The following is a 15123-nucleotide window of genomic DNA, read 5'->3' as shown; positions in this document are numbered from 1 at the left end:
AATATTTTAGCAAAGATTCCATTTTTTCATGTCAAGTGAAAAATTATACACCTTTATTATTTTTCTTTTTGCTTTATTTCATGGACCTCAATAGCCTAATTACCTAACATGTTTATTACAGTCTCATTTTTATTCTCATATTTTTAGTTTTACGCAAGAGTCCTATAACGATTTATAATCAAATGTTGCATATTGTTGTCAATGCATATCTAGGGATTATATCTTATATTTAAAAATTCCGTAGGTGGTTGTTTTATTTATATTTATCCCATTGTTGCATTTTGTGTAGATTTGCCATTTTGTGCTGTTTTTTAATGTTTTTTTTATTTTCAGCGATCCAGTTTATCGTACATGTTGTACCTTGCAGATAATTTAGCTTATTTTCCCTATCAAGTACAAGATGAGCCTCTATTTATAGTGCATCACATTGAACTTTTAGTTTCCAATTCGGGAACAAATTTATTACAGTCATTTCGAGAGGTATATACTAGATAAATGTTTTAAATTTCATGTATCTATTTATTGTATTTTTGCTAGGGCCTTATCTCAGATGGTCAACCAAAAATTGTAGATAATGAAAACGGAGAATTACACCAAGTAGTGTCAGCTTTAGATGAAGATGATGATGAAGAAGCTTTAGCAGCTCGAGTTCCAGAAAATGCCAGCGATTTGCAAGCTTGTTTAACAGCCGCACAAGGGTGTCTGTTACTGTTGATGTTAAAGCAGCACATCAAAGACGTTTATGGATTGAGCGATGGGTGAGTATAAAATTGACTTACTTATTGATGTAAATATATTTTGATTAATCATATATTTCGATCTATAGAAAAATACAATTGTATTCACCATCAGAAGCTGTAAAGGTGTACGAGAAAGCAATTTCACGGAGATCGAATGCATTATTTAATCCTAAAACAACCTTGCAAAAGCTAAAAGAGGGCGCTCCTTCCGATTACCTTGATGAAGCAGGTAGAAGGGGCTTAATTCGCCAATATTTAGACGTATGTATTTTATTGCTTTAATTGTTGAGTAAACATTTTGAATGAATAGAATTATGACTTTTTGTTATTTCTTAGTTTAAACAGCTAATGTTACAACTTGACCCTGACGATGCTGAAGAAGACGAAAATAATAGGTCCTTGACGAATGTGGGAGGAAATATCAATCCCAATATTCCGGCAGCAATTTTGACTGAGGCAGATCAGGTAGTGCTACAAAACCATAAGGTATGCTATTTACTTTTTATTGTACTACGTTGCTAGTTCAAGGTATTTTGTTAAATTAGTCCACCTTATCAAATTTTTGAAAATGTTTCCCCGCTGAGATTCACAATACCATCTACCAGCCGTTTTAAAAAATCGATAATATATCAACGCATTGGAGTTGCAAAAACCGAATTTCTACTCCTAGATTTGCAGATAAAAAACGGTTAAAATTGTTTGACCGGATAGCGACATCATTACATTCACGGATACTCCAACAAAAATTGCCCAATCACTTCCTCTACTTGAATGCTCAGCTCTTAAATCTTATTTAATAACTTTTTTTTTCGTCGGAAATATATTTTCGATTTCTCCGTTTAATATTTCTCCTATTACCCTCATAATGCTGAAGGAAATAAGAAAAATCTTAGCTTTTGATTCCGCACGCGATACTCGATCTACGTTAACATTGGGCCGAACTTTGGATCGTAGAAGGTACCTTTTAACTTGTGAGTTCGATTTATTATTTCAAGTTAATTAAGACCTGAGTTACCGACGGACTAGTATATAAGAGTGCGTCAGTAATCTTTTGTGTTTGAAAATAAATTTTGTTCTAAAATGTCGTTTTATAATTTCGTAATTTAATATTTGTATATAATTTAATTTTCGTGCCTACTTTCTACAAAAAAAAAATAAAACAAGTTGTCGAGATTCTTTTGTTTTTTAATATGACTTGGCTTTAAGTTAATTTGCTTAAACCGAGATTTTTTTAGGATCACTCACCGCCAAAAGTCCCAAAAATGGTGATATCGCGAAGGTACGATAACGAAACAAAACGTACACCTCGTAGCCACCGATCATCAGAAAAAGCTAAGAAGGTACGACACAAAAAGAAACGAAGAAAAATCACTAGTGATAGTGAAAGTGATGAGAATGACTTTAGTGATCCCGACTTCTTGTGTTAGTGAGGCGTTAAACATAAACAGTAGAATTCTATTGAAAGTGTACAGTAAGTAATTTTCATAGTTGAATGCGGTATATTGAGATTTTGGGTGGACTGACGTGCGTTTTCGTCATTTTGTAGAATTGGTTTGTTCGCAGAGGGTCATTTACTAGTTTTATTATAAATATGATAGAGAAATATATTATATATAAGCCCTTTGCGACAGTTTTGTATAGTTTTTTATGCATTTTTTATATGAATCTTTAAAATTATTTAAGGTGTCTCATGATATTTTACAGCACAAATATCTTTATTGCGTTTTCAAATTTCGGTTTACCCTAATTTTGAAAAACTTTACTTTTGACCGACCTACAAATCCTACACTTTTCACAATTAACTCGAGAGAATCCTTTAACTTGATATACACAAAGAATATTAATTGTCTTTGGTAATTGCTGAAATATATATATAGTTTTTTGTAAATAATACATTTAATATGCTTTTTTTTATCGTATTCATAAACTATCTAAACGGGATAATGTGATATAAAAATTAATTGAATTGTCAATTCACCTAAAATGGCAATACTCTAGGGAAATATTAAGATCTTAACTGATCTTTTTTATTTATTTAGTATATTTTGATTGCAATTTTTATTTATTTAGCGTAAAAATATTTTGCTGTAAAACATTATTTAGTGTGTAAATTAAAACAGCTGCTATAAATTGTAAACAACAAAATAACAAACATCTGGCTTTCTTTTTATTAGAACAATTTAATTGTTTAAAAAAATATATATTAACTTGAATGAAATAAAAAGAAAAACTCTGTTACTTTAATTTTAATAGCAACAGACGAGCGTGCATACTAGAAAAAATGTAACACCTAACCCGTCCAGGTTAGGTAGAGCCTTGGGAGAGGCGGCTTTTACGAATTGTGTTTGCATGGCGTGAATTCCAAAATGTCAATATCAATGATTACATAGGTTTGCATATAGACTTGGGTATAAACATGGGCCTTTATGTATATATACAGGGTGAATCTGTTGTCAGGATCGTCTGTGGGAAAACAACTAAATCAGAAAAAATCTAAAAATTTGACAGTATACCAGAAGTCGATGGGAACAACTTGTCTAAAATATTTTCAAAATGGCGCAAATCCTATATTGGTATATATATTATATAATATATATTGATGTAATGATTCACATTTTTAAATTCTACATCAGAATCTAAATACTTTTTTTGCATAATGTCCCATATCCAAGTCTTACCGTTTTTGACATGTTTTATGCCAACAATTACGTTTGCAGATCCTTGATTAATTATCATTTTTTTCTGTCAGAAAACCATTTTCATTACATTTTAGTCGGTTTCCTTGCAGAGGGGAACAAATTTTAATAGATTTTATACGAAAATTCAATAGTTATTAATACAGGGCGGTCAAAAAAATTATAATAACGTCTAGTGTCTTTTGGAAACTATATCTAATGGAAACTATATTTTTATCATTTAATCGCATTAAGCATTCAAAATAAGGGTAACTTTATATGAGGATACCTATTCCGAAAATTGATAGTTCTTGAAATATTTGAAACTTAATTTTTTCTATCGTAAGAATACTATAAGGTGTCTAAATTGTATCAGTTGGCCATGACGGCGCGGTATTAGAAAATCATCAAGTGATACAATAATGTCATGAATCACTACATGTCATTTGCAAATTGTTAAGAATAAATCATTAATTATTATATTAAACATTAAGGTTAAGTTCTTCAAATTCAATCTTTGAATTCTGGAGAGCGGGGTGGCCAATGAGGTCCGTTGTTGACTATTCATCGTGTTGGTGGAACATATTCTGTGATCAGCCAACGGCAAATCTAAGGCCACTGTCATTTCTTATGGCACAATAAATATTAAATTGTCAGGACTCTTGACAATTTAGTTCTCTAAATGGGTGCACATTTGTATCGCTCCACTAATGGCAATTTCCTCGATTAAAAGTCCAGTTTTTCATAAACTTTGCTTCATCCGTCCAGGTAATATTATTCAAAAAAACATTTTCTTTAGATGAGAGTAAGACGAATTCATACAATTCTACTCTTTGTGGAAAGTAGTTCTCTTTAAGATACTGAACGATGGAAAATTTATAAGGATGAAACTTGTGTTTTCATAAAATTTTTATTATTGACGACTAAGATATTCCCGATGCTATATTAGCGTGGTAGATTCTTGGGTATGCCGCAAAATATTTCAGTATAGTCCAAAATTGCAATATCTTTATTATTTAAAAATATTTTTTTAACTGTACTGGTTTACTTTTTAGGCCAATTGTTTATTATACTGGTATATTTTTCTGCACTCTTGCTCATTTTGTGTAATTTTCTTGATAGTACTTTTCCCGGAAATGGAGTCCCAAATGTAAGATGGCCTTAAAATCATTTTATCACATTCCCCGTAAATAATAAATAAATTTAAATATTCTTCGCGTGTGTAATCTTATCGTCCCGGAATGATTTATTTTTAACAATTTGTGAATGAAAAGTAGTTGCCATTATTGTATCACTTAATTGTTTGCTAATATCGCGCCGTCGTGGCCAACTAATACCATTTAGAAAACATATAGTAATCTTAGGATAGAAAAATATTAAATTGTAAATAGTTCAAGAATTGCAAATTTTCGGAATAGGTATCCTTATACAAAGTTACTCTTATATTTAATTTTTTAGTTGGTTTAATAAATTTCACTTATATTCTTCTTTTTTAACCACCCTGTATTCATGATTATCGAAATTTCATATAAAATTTAATAAAATTGGTTCTCCTATAAATGGAACCCAATCAAAATATAATAATAAAGGTTTCCTTATACGAAAAATTGATAAGTATTATAGGGTCTGCAAACCTCATTTTTAGCATGAAAAGGAAAATTCACATTTTTCATAATTATAATTTTTTTACAATCGACTTATGCGGTTCCTGAGTGGGATTTAGTCGGCTTTATTTTTATTTTTTTGAACACGCGTACTACATATACATCTTCAACCTCACTTACTTTATACCATGTTCTCCGAAAATTTGTAAAATGAAACACTATATATTTTTGAATATTTAAAATTACTGTGAAATGCAAGTTTATTGGAATTTACAACAAAGTTTACTTTTAGATTTTTGTGCTACAATTTTGGTAGATTTTATTACTTTTTACAAAGATACATTTTAAGGAGGGATTATTGATTTCGTGCTCGACTGAATTTTTGTAATTTGCCTTTTTTGTATTTTCACAATGTCCAAAAGTTGCCCAATTTATTAGGTTTTGACTATCTGAGACATGTAACATAAGAAGTATTTCCTATAAACAAATCTATTTATTTTTGGTAATAATTATGTTTGTAGTTCAGTGGCTTATGTAAATATTATGGCTTGTTTTCATTATATAAATCACGGTAGTTGTATTGTTATTTTTTTATTTTATAAATTAAAAGGTATTTATGAGTTTTTAGAAATTCATTAAAAATAGACTCATAAAGTACATTCAATGCAGCCAGATGTTGTGTTAATTTTGTATTGTAAATTAACCTGTTTCAAATTTAGGCATATTATATTTACCTTTATAAGAATTCTAATAAACTTATTGTTTATTGCATTATGAAGATGTTAGTATACCGGGTGGCAACGAAATTACTATCCAAGAAATATCTTTTTAAATAGTACCAGTTATATTAAATTTATCAAATGTTGTATAGATACTACTGTTAGTTTTTTACATGGAGAACTCGTAATTTTTAATATTTCATTTAAATGCACATGAAGTTGTAAATAAAATATTATTGAGCTTGGTATAATAAGCATGGCTGAGCAAAATTGCACGTATTATAAGGCCTACCTTAATAGAACTACTAGGACGCGAATGAAAAAAATCACTTCAATATAGTGATACCAATTCCTTAAAAAGATCTTAGCAGATTGTGATAAATGTCAGCTAACTTTCATAAGTCCACCAACAAGAAATCGACACAAAAAATATAAGTACTACTAGAACATTAAATAGATAGAAGAAAAGGGTGGACAAAACCTTTAAAGTATATTTTATATTTTCAAAGCTTGCTATTTAACAAATGTTAGTGAATGCTAACAATATTTAACAAAGGTTTATGCAAGTCAAACGGCCTTCTAAAACAGTCCTTTTAATAATTATCGTTTGAGTATACGCCAATTTTATCTTTTCTTGATACTTTTACGAGCAACACGTCTTCCTCAACTTTAATTTATAATGCCGTAGCTTTGTTAATTAAATACTGAAAATAATAATAATAGGTTTATTTAGAACAGCCCTATAATGCATACCATTTTGTATAGTCAACTTATTTACTATTCTAATTTAGATGGTGTATCACGGTTGGTGGTATGTTAAACGTTTCCGGAAACCGCAGCATAAACAATTGTTTGTTATTTAATGAGTTAAAATATTTTTAGTGGCGCTGCATCATTTGAAATAGAACCCTATATATATTAGCATTTTTGTTCCATAATAACTTCATGGATATAAGCCAACTTTAAAAAAAAAAATCAAACGTCCCATTTTCTGTAAACGTCTCATTTACCCACTTCGACCGTAATACACCCTACATATTTACTAAACATAAAAGACACTCCGGAAAATAATACATAATGTAAATAGAAACACCATAACAGATTTTTTTTTCGTTACTATATTCCACTGCTTGAAACAATATTGATGCATTGTCTTGAAGGAACTGTAATATTAAATTTCTGTAGTATGTGAGCGGGTCCTCTCTTATTGGAATATAATATTATCCAACCCTTGAATTTTATAACAAAGAACTCCAGAAATTTCTTAATGTTTCCTTTAGCATTGGGAAAAAACTAAAATATTATATATCAACTGAACAAGTGAAAGGTGCATTATGGAATTTGCTGTTGAACGAGAAACTGCTTTTACTAGGGGAGTGATGGTTTCGGAAGAATCAGCCAAGATAGCGGAGTATTAGTATTTTTCCAAGGCCAATTGAATGCCCAAAGATATATTAAGGAAGTTCTGGAGCAGTTTGCTGTACTGTAAATTCGATTACTTGATAAGTACTTGTAAAAAACCAACAAGAGATCGACCGGCCCCATAATGCATTTCTTTTACATAGTATGAATATGTTTGGTTTTAAAATTACAATATCAAGTTAAAAAAAATATTTTCAGTCTTGTCTGGACTACATTTGAAATTATGCTAATGCTATTACTAATCCTAGAAAACCTGATTTAAAAACCCTAAAAAGGGATATATTAATATATCCTGGGTATCCCTTAGTCGTCTTATGGCCTGCAAAAAAAAAATATCAGAGACCATAAAAAATTGTTGGAATTATTATTTTGAAAATTAAACCAGTGTTATGCGATATGAAAGTTGCGACTTTAATATCGCATAACAAAATTACGGATTTTTATAAAATTTTGCCTAGCTTAGAAATATTGCAAATCAAGTCACTATAGTCTTCAGTAATTTTTTTTTTCAATCATTTTGTATTATCTGCTACAATCAGGTGGTGTAGAAGGTTAAATCTGTTTTTAATGTTATTACCTGCATCTATTCATGGCATCATTCTAGCTAGTTACCAACAGGAATAAATGCTTAAAACGTCAGTAAAAGTGCATCTTGATATATTTCTTGAAACTATAGATTTTGTCAAAAATGCATAGTAATAACTAGGAAAAATAAGCTCTAAAGAATCAGTCTAATCTCTACTAAAATATGAGAAAATAGCTAAACCTTTTGTTTGTGTCGATAATTAACCAAAATAATTTCAATGAGAAACAATGCCTTAGTGTTATAGAATGTCTTTGAAAAAAATTACTTTTGAAATAATACTTTAAACTTCACACTGGTATTAGATCAAAATGTTGATCCAGTAGTGTTTTGTATTATATATTTAAATGCTATTCAATTTATATTATTATTATGATATTACGGTATATTATTGATATAAAAGTAAATTAAGACTATTTTTTCCTCATATTTTATATTTTAGAGTGATCATAATCAATCCTACTTTCAAATGTATATTATTAATGTTTATAAGGTATATATTAATTAACCTGCTTTTAAACGAGACTTACAGCAGTGGGAAAAAGTAGAGCAACTTTTGAAATATTAAAATATATTTTCTATTTATGATTGATTTATAAGTAAATGGTATCTTATTATGTTAATATATGTATCTTATTAAGAGTAGCTCACCATTTAAAAAAAGGTTAAAATAGGTTTTTCCTTTAGTATTTTTTTTGGTACAAATAAAAATTAATTTTATGGGTGGAAAACAGTAGAACAACTTTGAACTATTTTTTAAAATTTATTTTAATATCCAATGAGTATATAGCTTAAGTATAATATTTTGTAAAATACTCATTATTTTTTATAACTTACCTGCAGCGATTCGGCATTGACTTGATTAACTTAGTTTTAATGCTTTGATCCAGGGTAAGCCACACTTGGTTAAGGGCATTGAATAATTTATGCTTATTAATGTATGTTTTGACCCTAATTTTCATGTCTACAATCTCCCAAGAGTTTTCCATGGGGTTTAAGTCAGATGATTTAGAACAGTGCTTTGGGTTGTTGTCCTGTTAAAAAAATGCCATAACGGCATTTTCTCCTCAGCATACGGCACCATCAATTTCTCCAATATTTGCTTATACTGGGAGCGGTCCATACATATATACATAGTCATATATACATACATAGTCCATACATAATACCTTTAATTTTGTGGAGGAGCCCCATACCATAGCCAGAGAAACACTCCCAAACCATAACGTTACCACCTCCATGTTTTATTGCGTGGCGGGTGTACGCGGGATTAAGCCTTGATTGATAAGTCGTCTTACGTAATTCATACCATCACTCGGGAATGAATTTAATTTGGATTTGTCGCTCCATATGACTTTTTTCTACTCATCTGACCAGTGCACATAAGCTTTGGCAAAGTTTAACCTGGCACGTCTGTTTTCCTTTGACAATAATGGCTTTTTAGCTGGTCTCCTACCATATAAATTAGACTTCAATTAGCCGGTTTTTATAGTCCTTGAATTTACCTCAATCTCCATAGTTTCCGAAATACGAGCTCGGATTTTGTTGAGCCAATAAAGGGTTAATTTTTGGCAATCCTTAAAAGTTCTTTATCATGTAATAAAGTTGTTTTTCTTTGTCTCGCAGACTTTTTCTTTTCAGATACTTCTCCTGTTTCGCGAAATCTCTTTAAAACACGGAAAAGCAAGCTTTTGTTTAAGGAAAATCTTCTAGCGATGTTAGCTGGGTTTTCCCCGTTTTTAAAAAAAATGCGCAATGCGGCTTTTAATGTCCATTGATAGACATTTACCACGAGGCATATCGCTATTCAATCACTATTTGACATTTTAATACCAAATAAACTAAAACGCGTTATAAAAATTGCAAAGATGCTCCACACCAAATGATATAAATTCAACATGTTTTTATGAAATTATATTTGTCTACAGTGTGTGCTTAGTTAGAAATATCTGTAATATTATATTAAAAATAAAGAAATTATTGGGATTTTTAAAAAGTTGCTCTACTCTTTGCCACTACTATAGCTGATTTTATTCCCATTACCCAATTCGGAGTAAATCACATTTAAATGAAAACAGATCTAACTCTCTCCCGTCACTTTATTTTAGAAAAAATAGGACAAAATGGTTGAAAAAAAAATTGGAGATTTAAGATTATGTGCGTATTATTTATGGTAACTGTTACTCAGGAAAAATGTTGTAAAATTGGCATTGTCTTATAGAACTTGAAAGTAATGTTTCAATTTTTTTCCGCAGGCCAAACGGCTAAAACTTTCCGAGATACAGCTGAACGGCAGCTGTATCTCGGATGATACTCATTTATTTAAGCTTTTCCCAGAATATTCTACGAATCCTATTAGTCTCTGAGATACAGGGTTATTTGTGACAGACATTAATTTTAATATTATATAATATATTAATCAAAAATATTTAAAAAACTATTCATTTTAGAGCTACATTTTACTTTTTTTTGTTGGCCGCTTCCTTTCAAACGCGTTGGCGAGTTCTATGTTACTCCGATTACCAGATTTTTAAATGGTGATAAAATTGTTTTAAATTACATTTTAAGTATGTGCTATTAACCATATTCGAGTAATAGATAGTTGTTTAGCAAATTAATTTGCCTCTCAAAATATTAAATAAGAAATCATGTTTCACATTCAACAAAATTAGCATGATAGTGAATACCAATTAACGAGTTTTCTTCATATTCATTCTGCACCTTGGAGGCTAATATGACTTTTGCAGCATAGTAAAAATCGTTAATACGTATCAAGAATCGAATCTTGAGTCTAATTTAACCGACCTTGCAGCCTTTGCTAGTTGCGAAATAGGAATATCGATACCCTGTATATAAAAGGGCCTAAATTTGAAATCTGTTTTTAATTTAACATTTGTGTATAATTTGTAGTGATATTTAATAGTTAATTTAATAAACTTAGTTTTATATAAAATTATTGCGCAAAATTTTAAACCAACCAACATTGCGAAATATCAAATAACTTAACACTTTTTGATGTTTCGTAGTCCCCCGGTACATTTTAATTCATGTAAATATAGAATTGAAAAATTGTTTTCATAGTCGTATTTTTTATTCAATGAATACATAATTTGGTATTTTTATTGTTTTTCTGTAATATTTATTTGCTTTTTATTTAAGTTGTGACTTTACAAGGTTTTCAAATGCAGTATTAATAGTAAGTATATTACATTACAAAGGGCGAAAGGCGGTGATTTCTGACCAATGTGAAGTTTCTTACCCTAACAAAGCTAGAGTAGCAATTCCCATACTATTGAGAGATCACTGCCCTCCACGCGCAAACTGTCCCCTATTTTTCATTAAAAGCGCATAAAAAAATCAATTCACTTCTACTTGAGGGATGCAAAAAATGGTATATTCTTGTCAACCTAATACAATATAATCACCTAAGACAAAAAGTTAATTGCGGTCTATGGGACGAAAATTCAATGCGCAGTAATATTTCGGCTTAAACAATAATTGTCACATCTGTCTTGCAAAAAACAGACCGAATCATCGCATCACTTAAGAGTTAATGAAAGACATGTTTATTCGCGCGTGTTGAGAAAATTATTTTAATATTTTTTGTTGAAATTCGGTTTCTTAACATACCATCGTACTTATTTCGATTAGTCTCAATTTGCGGCAGGTTATCCTGATTATTTAATATCATAACCCTTAGTTGGGAGCTGTTAGTAAAAGTGTAATATTTAAAAGGCGACGCGCGTTTTGACTAATAAATTAGTTTTGTAAAATAATATTAAAATAGTTTCGGCGTACTTAGTCAAGCGCGCTTTCTTTATTCGCAGTTTTTCGTAATGTGAGCTCCTATTTGTAATAAAATAAACTTATATTTCTAAAAAATATGTTTTTTTTTTAAATTTTCTTTGTGTCTTTAAGTCCAACGTTTATTTACAAATACAATAATGATTAGGAATCATATTGTCTATAATATAAAGCGCGGTAAATTTTCATTATAATAATTTGTATCCTGATCTCTAGCCAAGATCCATCTTGGCATTCCTTGAAAATAATCGACGTTCATCCTAATGGATGAGTCATAGCAATTGGCAAAAAATAAGAAGTCACACATTTATGATAGTTTCGCAAATTTTTACCGCGTTATACATTATTAATTACTTTATGTATTACACTATTTATTAACATAAAAACTCAGGAATTCATAAAGTGCGACTCCATCAAACTGGCCATGACCGGGGAAAAATTAGCCTCGAAAAAAGTATTCATGCCTCTGGCCTCTTTGCTAGCGGCTAAATGATAAAAATCATAAAAATAAAAGGTATAAAGAATAAAGCAATTTCTGCGGCGTTCCTAATTGTCAGTTTTCAATAACCATTTTTTTAAGTGGTACGGTACCTTAACTAGTTCTGGGTTTATTTTGATTTTTGTAATCATGGGTGGCAAAAAAACGTAAATTATAGTCAGGAAGTCATTAAAATACCATGTAGACAGAGAAAAGAATATAACTAATAAAACTTATCCAAGATGAATGAAGAAAACAGACTTTCAGCATTAATGATTAAGCATACATAACTTATGAATCACCCGTGCCTAAAAATCTCAACGTTACTGGCAAACACGCTAAGTAACTGATATAGCAGTGACGGCGGCTCGAAGTTTTCACGCAGCAAAGAAGCATGCCTGCAATAGCACCGGGAACACCTGCTCTGACAGATCTTAATATATCACTCAAAACAGAATTTACTGAAGAGATGCACACACTAAAACTCCACTTACAATAAATACAAAAATCAGAAATGTTTATGCGTGGATTGCAGAAAACTGGGTTGTTGGATTTTAAAGATTAATCCACCACTGCACATATAATTGACTGTTCTTCAAAAAAATACTAAAGCTTTCCAGCGATAAAATGCTGAGAAACTGGAAAATTTGCAAAAACCCGCATTTCAAATTTAAAAAAAAAATGTATGCCTCAATATTTTCTTATGGATTAATGTAACAAAACAATTACATGTATATAAAAACTGTAGGTAATTTCATAACGAAGAGAATGATATATTATGTGCGGCAAATAGGAGCCGAGGAGCCTAAAAAGAATTTGTATAATTTTTGCATAATTTTGCAAAAAAAGATGGCACGGTGCTGCAAACTTCAATTTAACATCTCCTAATGGTCCGTTGTCGAATTTTGTATAATACTAAAATTAGGCAAGATAACGCAAAACGATTTTACTGGCCTTACAGAGCATTTCGAGATTGAGTCAGGAGCGTACCCAGGTAGGGGTAGGGGAGGAGGCAGTTGAAGATAAAATAAACGTCAATTTTCCTGACATCTTCTATTGAATAGCAATACCACGAAGAACGTTCTAGCTGAAAAGGAAAGGCAGTGATAGCAAGTATGAGACAAGGACGGAAATAAAGTCGAGAGTCGAGTATTTTCTACGTATTTCGGGAGCAGGAATATTTGAATATATAAGCGGGATCGTGAGTCAGAGTAAGGCAATTAAGATCGACAAGACAACGAATACAATTCAATTCGGTTCGGAATTTAATACGAGCGAATATTTCATGCGCCACTGTGTCTTATAGTTTAGCTGCGGCGACACGAGATTTAATTTACTAGAGATGTTATGGAATAGCTTTTTAATGTACCTATTCCGACCTGTACCAGTTCTACATGTAAACCTATTCCAAATGCCTATTACAGATCCAACCTATTCCTAACAAATAAATTGCAAGACAGCCGTGGTGGCGGTGGCGCTCCTGGTGGTATCACAGGTTTTCGATGAATTAGCGGTTATGTTTTTAAATTTTATTATTTTTGCGGCATGCGCGGCATCTTGGATGGCGCGCGGCAGTCACTTTGATTTCCGCCGAAAAAAATGATTAAATGAATAAGGGGCGGCCAGTTTTTTTTTCTACTGTATTTTTTAGCTTTTGTGGACACCGACAGCCAACGGACTTTTCGGTTTTAAAATTTTTTTCGAGTTTAGTCTGTATTGGTGATCCGTCCATATAGATCTACATAGAATTGAGTTTAAAGTTTATATTTATTATTACTTATTTTCATTTGTTAGTCATGAACAAAATGACTAGTGTTGTTTGGGACTTTTTTTCTATACTTTCAGTTTTTTCTTCTCATAATTGCTTTTTGGTGGGTTTACTCTTGTTATATGCATAGTTTGTTTAAATTTGTTAGCTGAGTTGTATTCTTTTTGTTACCATATTACCCCTTGTCTTTTGTATTGGGATTTTCCTGTTGGACAATAAATGAATAAATAGCAATAAACAAACTGCAAAATGTAACAAATGCAAAACCCTTATATCTTATAAAACTACCGTGCCAAATTTAAAGAAATACATGCTAAGAAAACACCTCACAGTGCAAATACTTCAAGTAAACCCCTCACTATCAATCCCTCAGGACAACAATAATAAGGATATAGAAGATCAAATTACAAGTGAAAATGCTGATTTACAAATAGAAGTCAATTATGACGCGGCCACATCGCAACAGGTAAATTTTGATTAGCTAAAATATTGATAACTTTTCATTATAATCTCTCAGGTAAATAACATATTTACCTAATAGCTAATATTTACCTAACATCTTGTAACTTTTTTCTTTTTTTTTTAAGATTGATTTGTTATCGCGGGACTTAGTGCCAGTGCATCCACCTGCTCATTCAGTACAAGTATTATGTGCCACATAGCAAGAAAGGCAGAATACCATAGGTTTTTAAAAAAAATCAGTCAAAAATTTCATTTGTGCCAAAAGATTGTATTCCTCAAAGAAAAAAATTGACGATTTATTATTAAAACAATTTTATAAAGATTAGAAGACGCTGTACGGATTACAATAGCTATACTCGATATTGATATTCCTCAATTGATATTGGATAAATGGGCCCTTCTAAAGGAACTGAAAGTTATTTTGGAGCCCTTTGAGGATGATTAGTGTGTTGGACGAATATTCGTGAGGATGATCGTGTTATTCGTGGACAAAAATATCTAGTAGCTTCTTTTAGATTTATGCAGTGAGCTTCTAAAAATTGACATGAGCACATCTGCTAAGACAATAATTAAAAAATTGCAAAGCGGTCTTCGTAATAAAGTGGTAAATGTGGAATATAGTAATTCATTGGTAGTAACCACATACTTAGACCCACGTTTTAAGAGTTTGGCATTTAAAAATAATGACGCTTTAGAAAGAGTAAAGAAGAATATTATAGCAGAGTTGAGTGACATTATTTATAAAAAAGATTCGGTAAAAATAATTGAGGCTTAACAACCATCTACAAGCAATGTAAAAGATAATTTAATTAAAAAAAAAACAACTTTTTTCAGTATGGGATACATTTGACAAAATTACTTCTAAAAA

At 30.8% G+C, this 15123-nt stretch overlaps 1 protein-coding gene across 2 annotated transcripts in view; it reads left to right on the top strand.

The window, feature by feature from the left end:
• LOC126748202 (nipped-B-like protein) overlaps positions 1 to 10870 on the top strand; it is a 38323-nt gene extending 27453 nt beyond the window's left edge. For both annotated transcript variants that reach the window (XM_050457267.1, XM_050457266.1), the window contains 5 exons: positions 334 to 480; positions 538 to 758; positions 827 to 1001; positions 1077 to 1226; positions 1976 to 10870. In XM_050457267.1, coding sequence (XP_050313224.1) covers positions 334 to 480; positions 538 to 758; positions 827 to 1001; positions 1077 to 1226; positions 1976 to 2167 — 885 coding nt within the window. In that variant the 3' untranslated portion in view covers positions 2168 to 10870. The remainder of the gene's footprint in view (positions 1 to 333; positions 481 to 537; positions 759 to 826; positions 1002 to 1076; positions 1227 to 1975) is intronic.
• Positions 10871 to 15123: the final 4253 nt, after the last annotated feature.

The sequence above is a fragment of the Anthonomus grandis genome, chromosome 22, assembly GCF_022605725.1.
Source record: "Anthonomus grandis grandis chromosome 22, icAntGran1.3, whole genome shotgun sequence".
Taxonomy (NCBI): Eukaryota; Metazoa; Arthropoda; class Insecta; order Coleoptera; family Curculionidae; genus Anthonomus; species Anthonomus grandis.
This window is presented reverse-complemented; position numbering and strand designations above follow the sequence as displayed.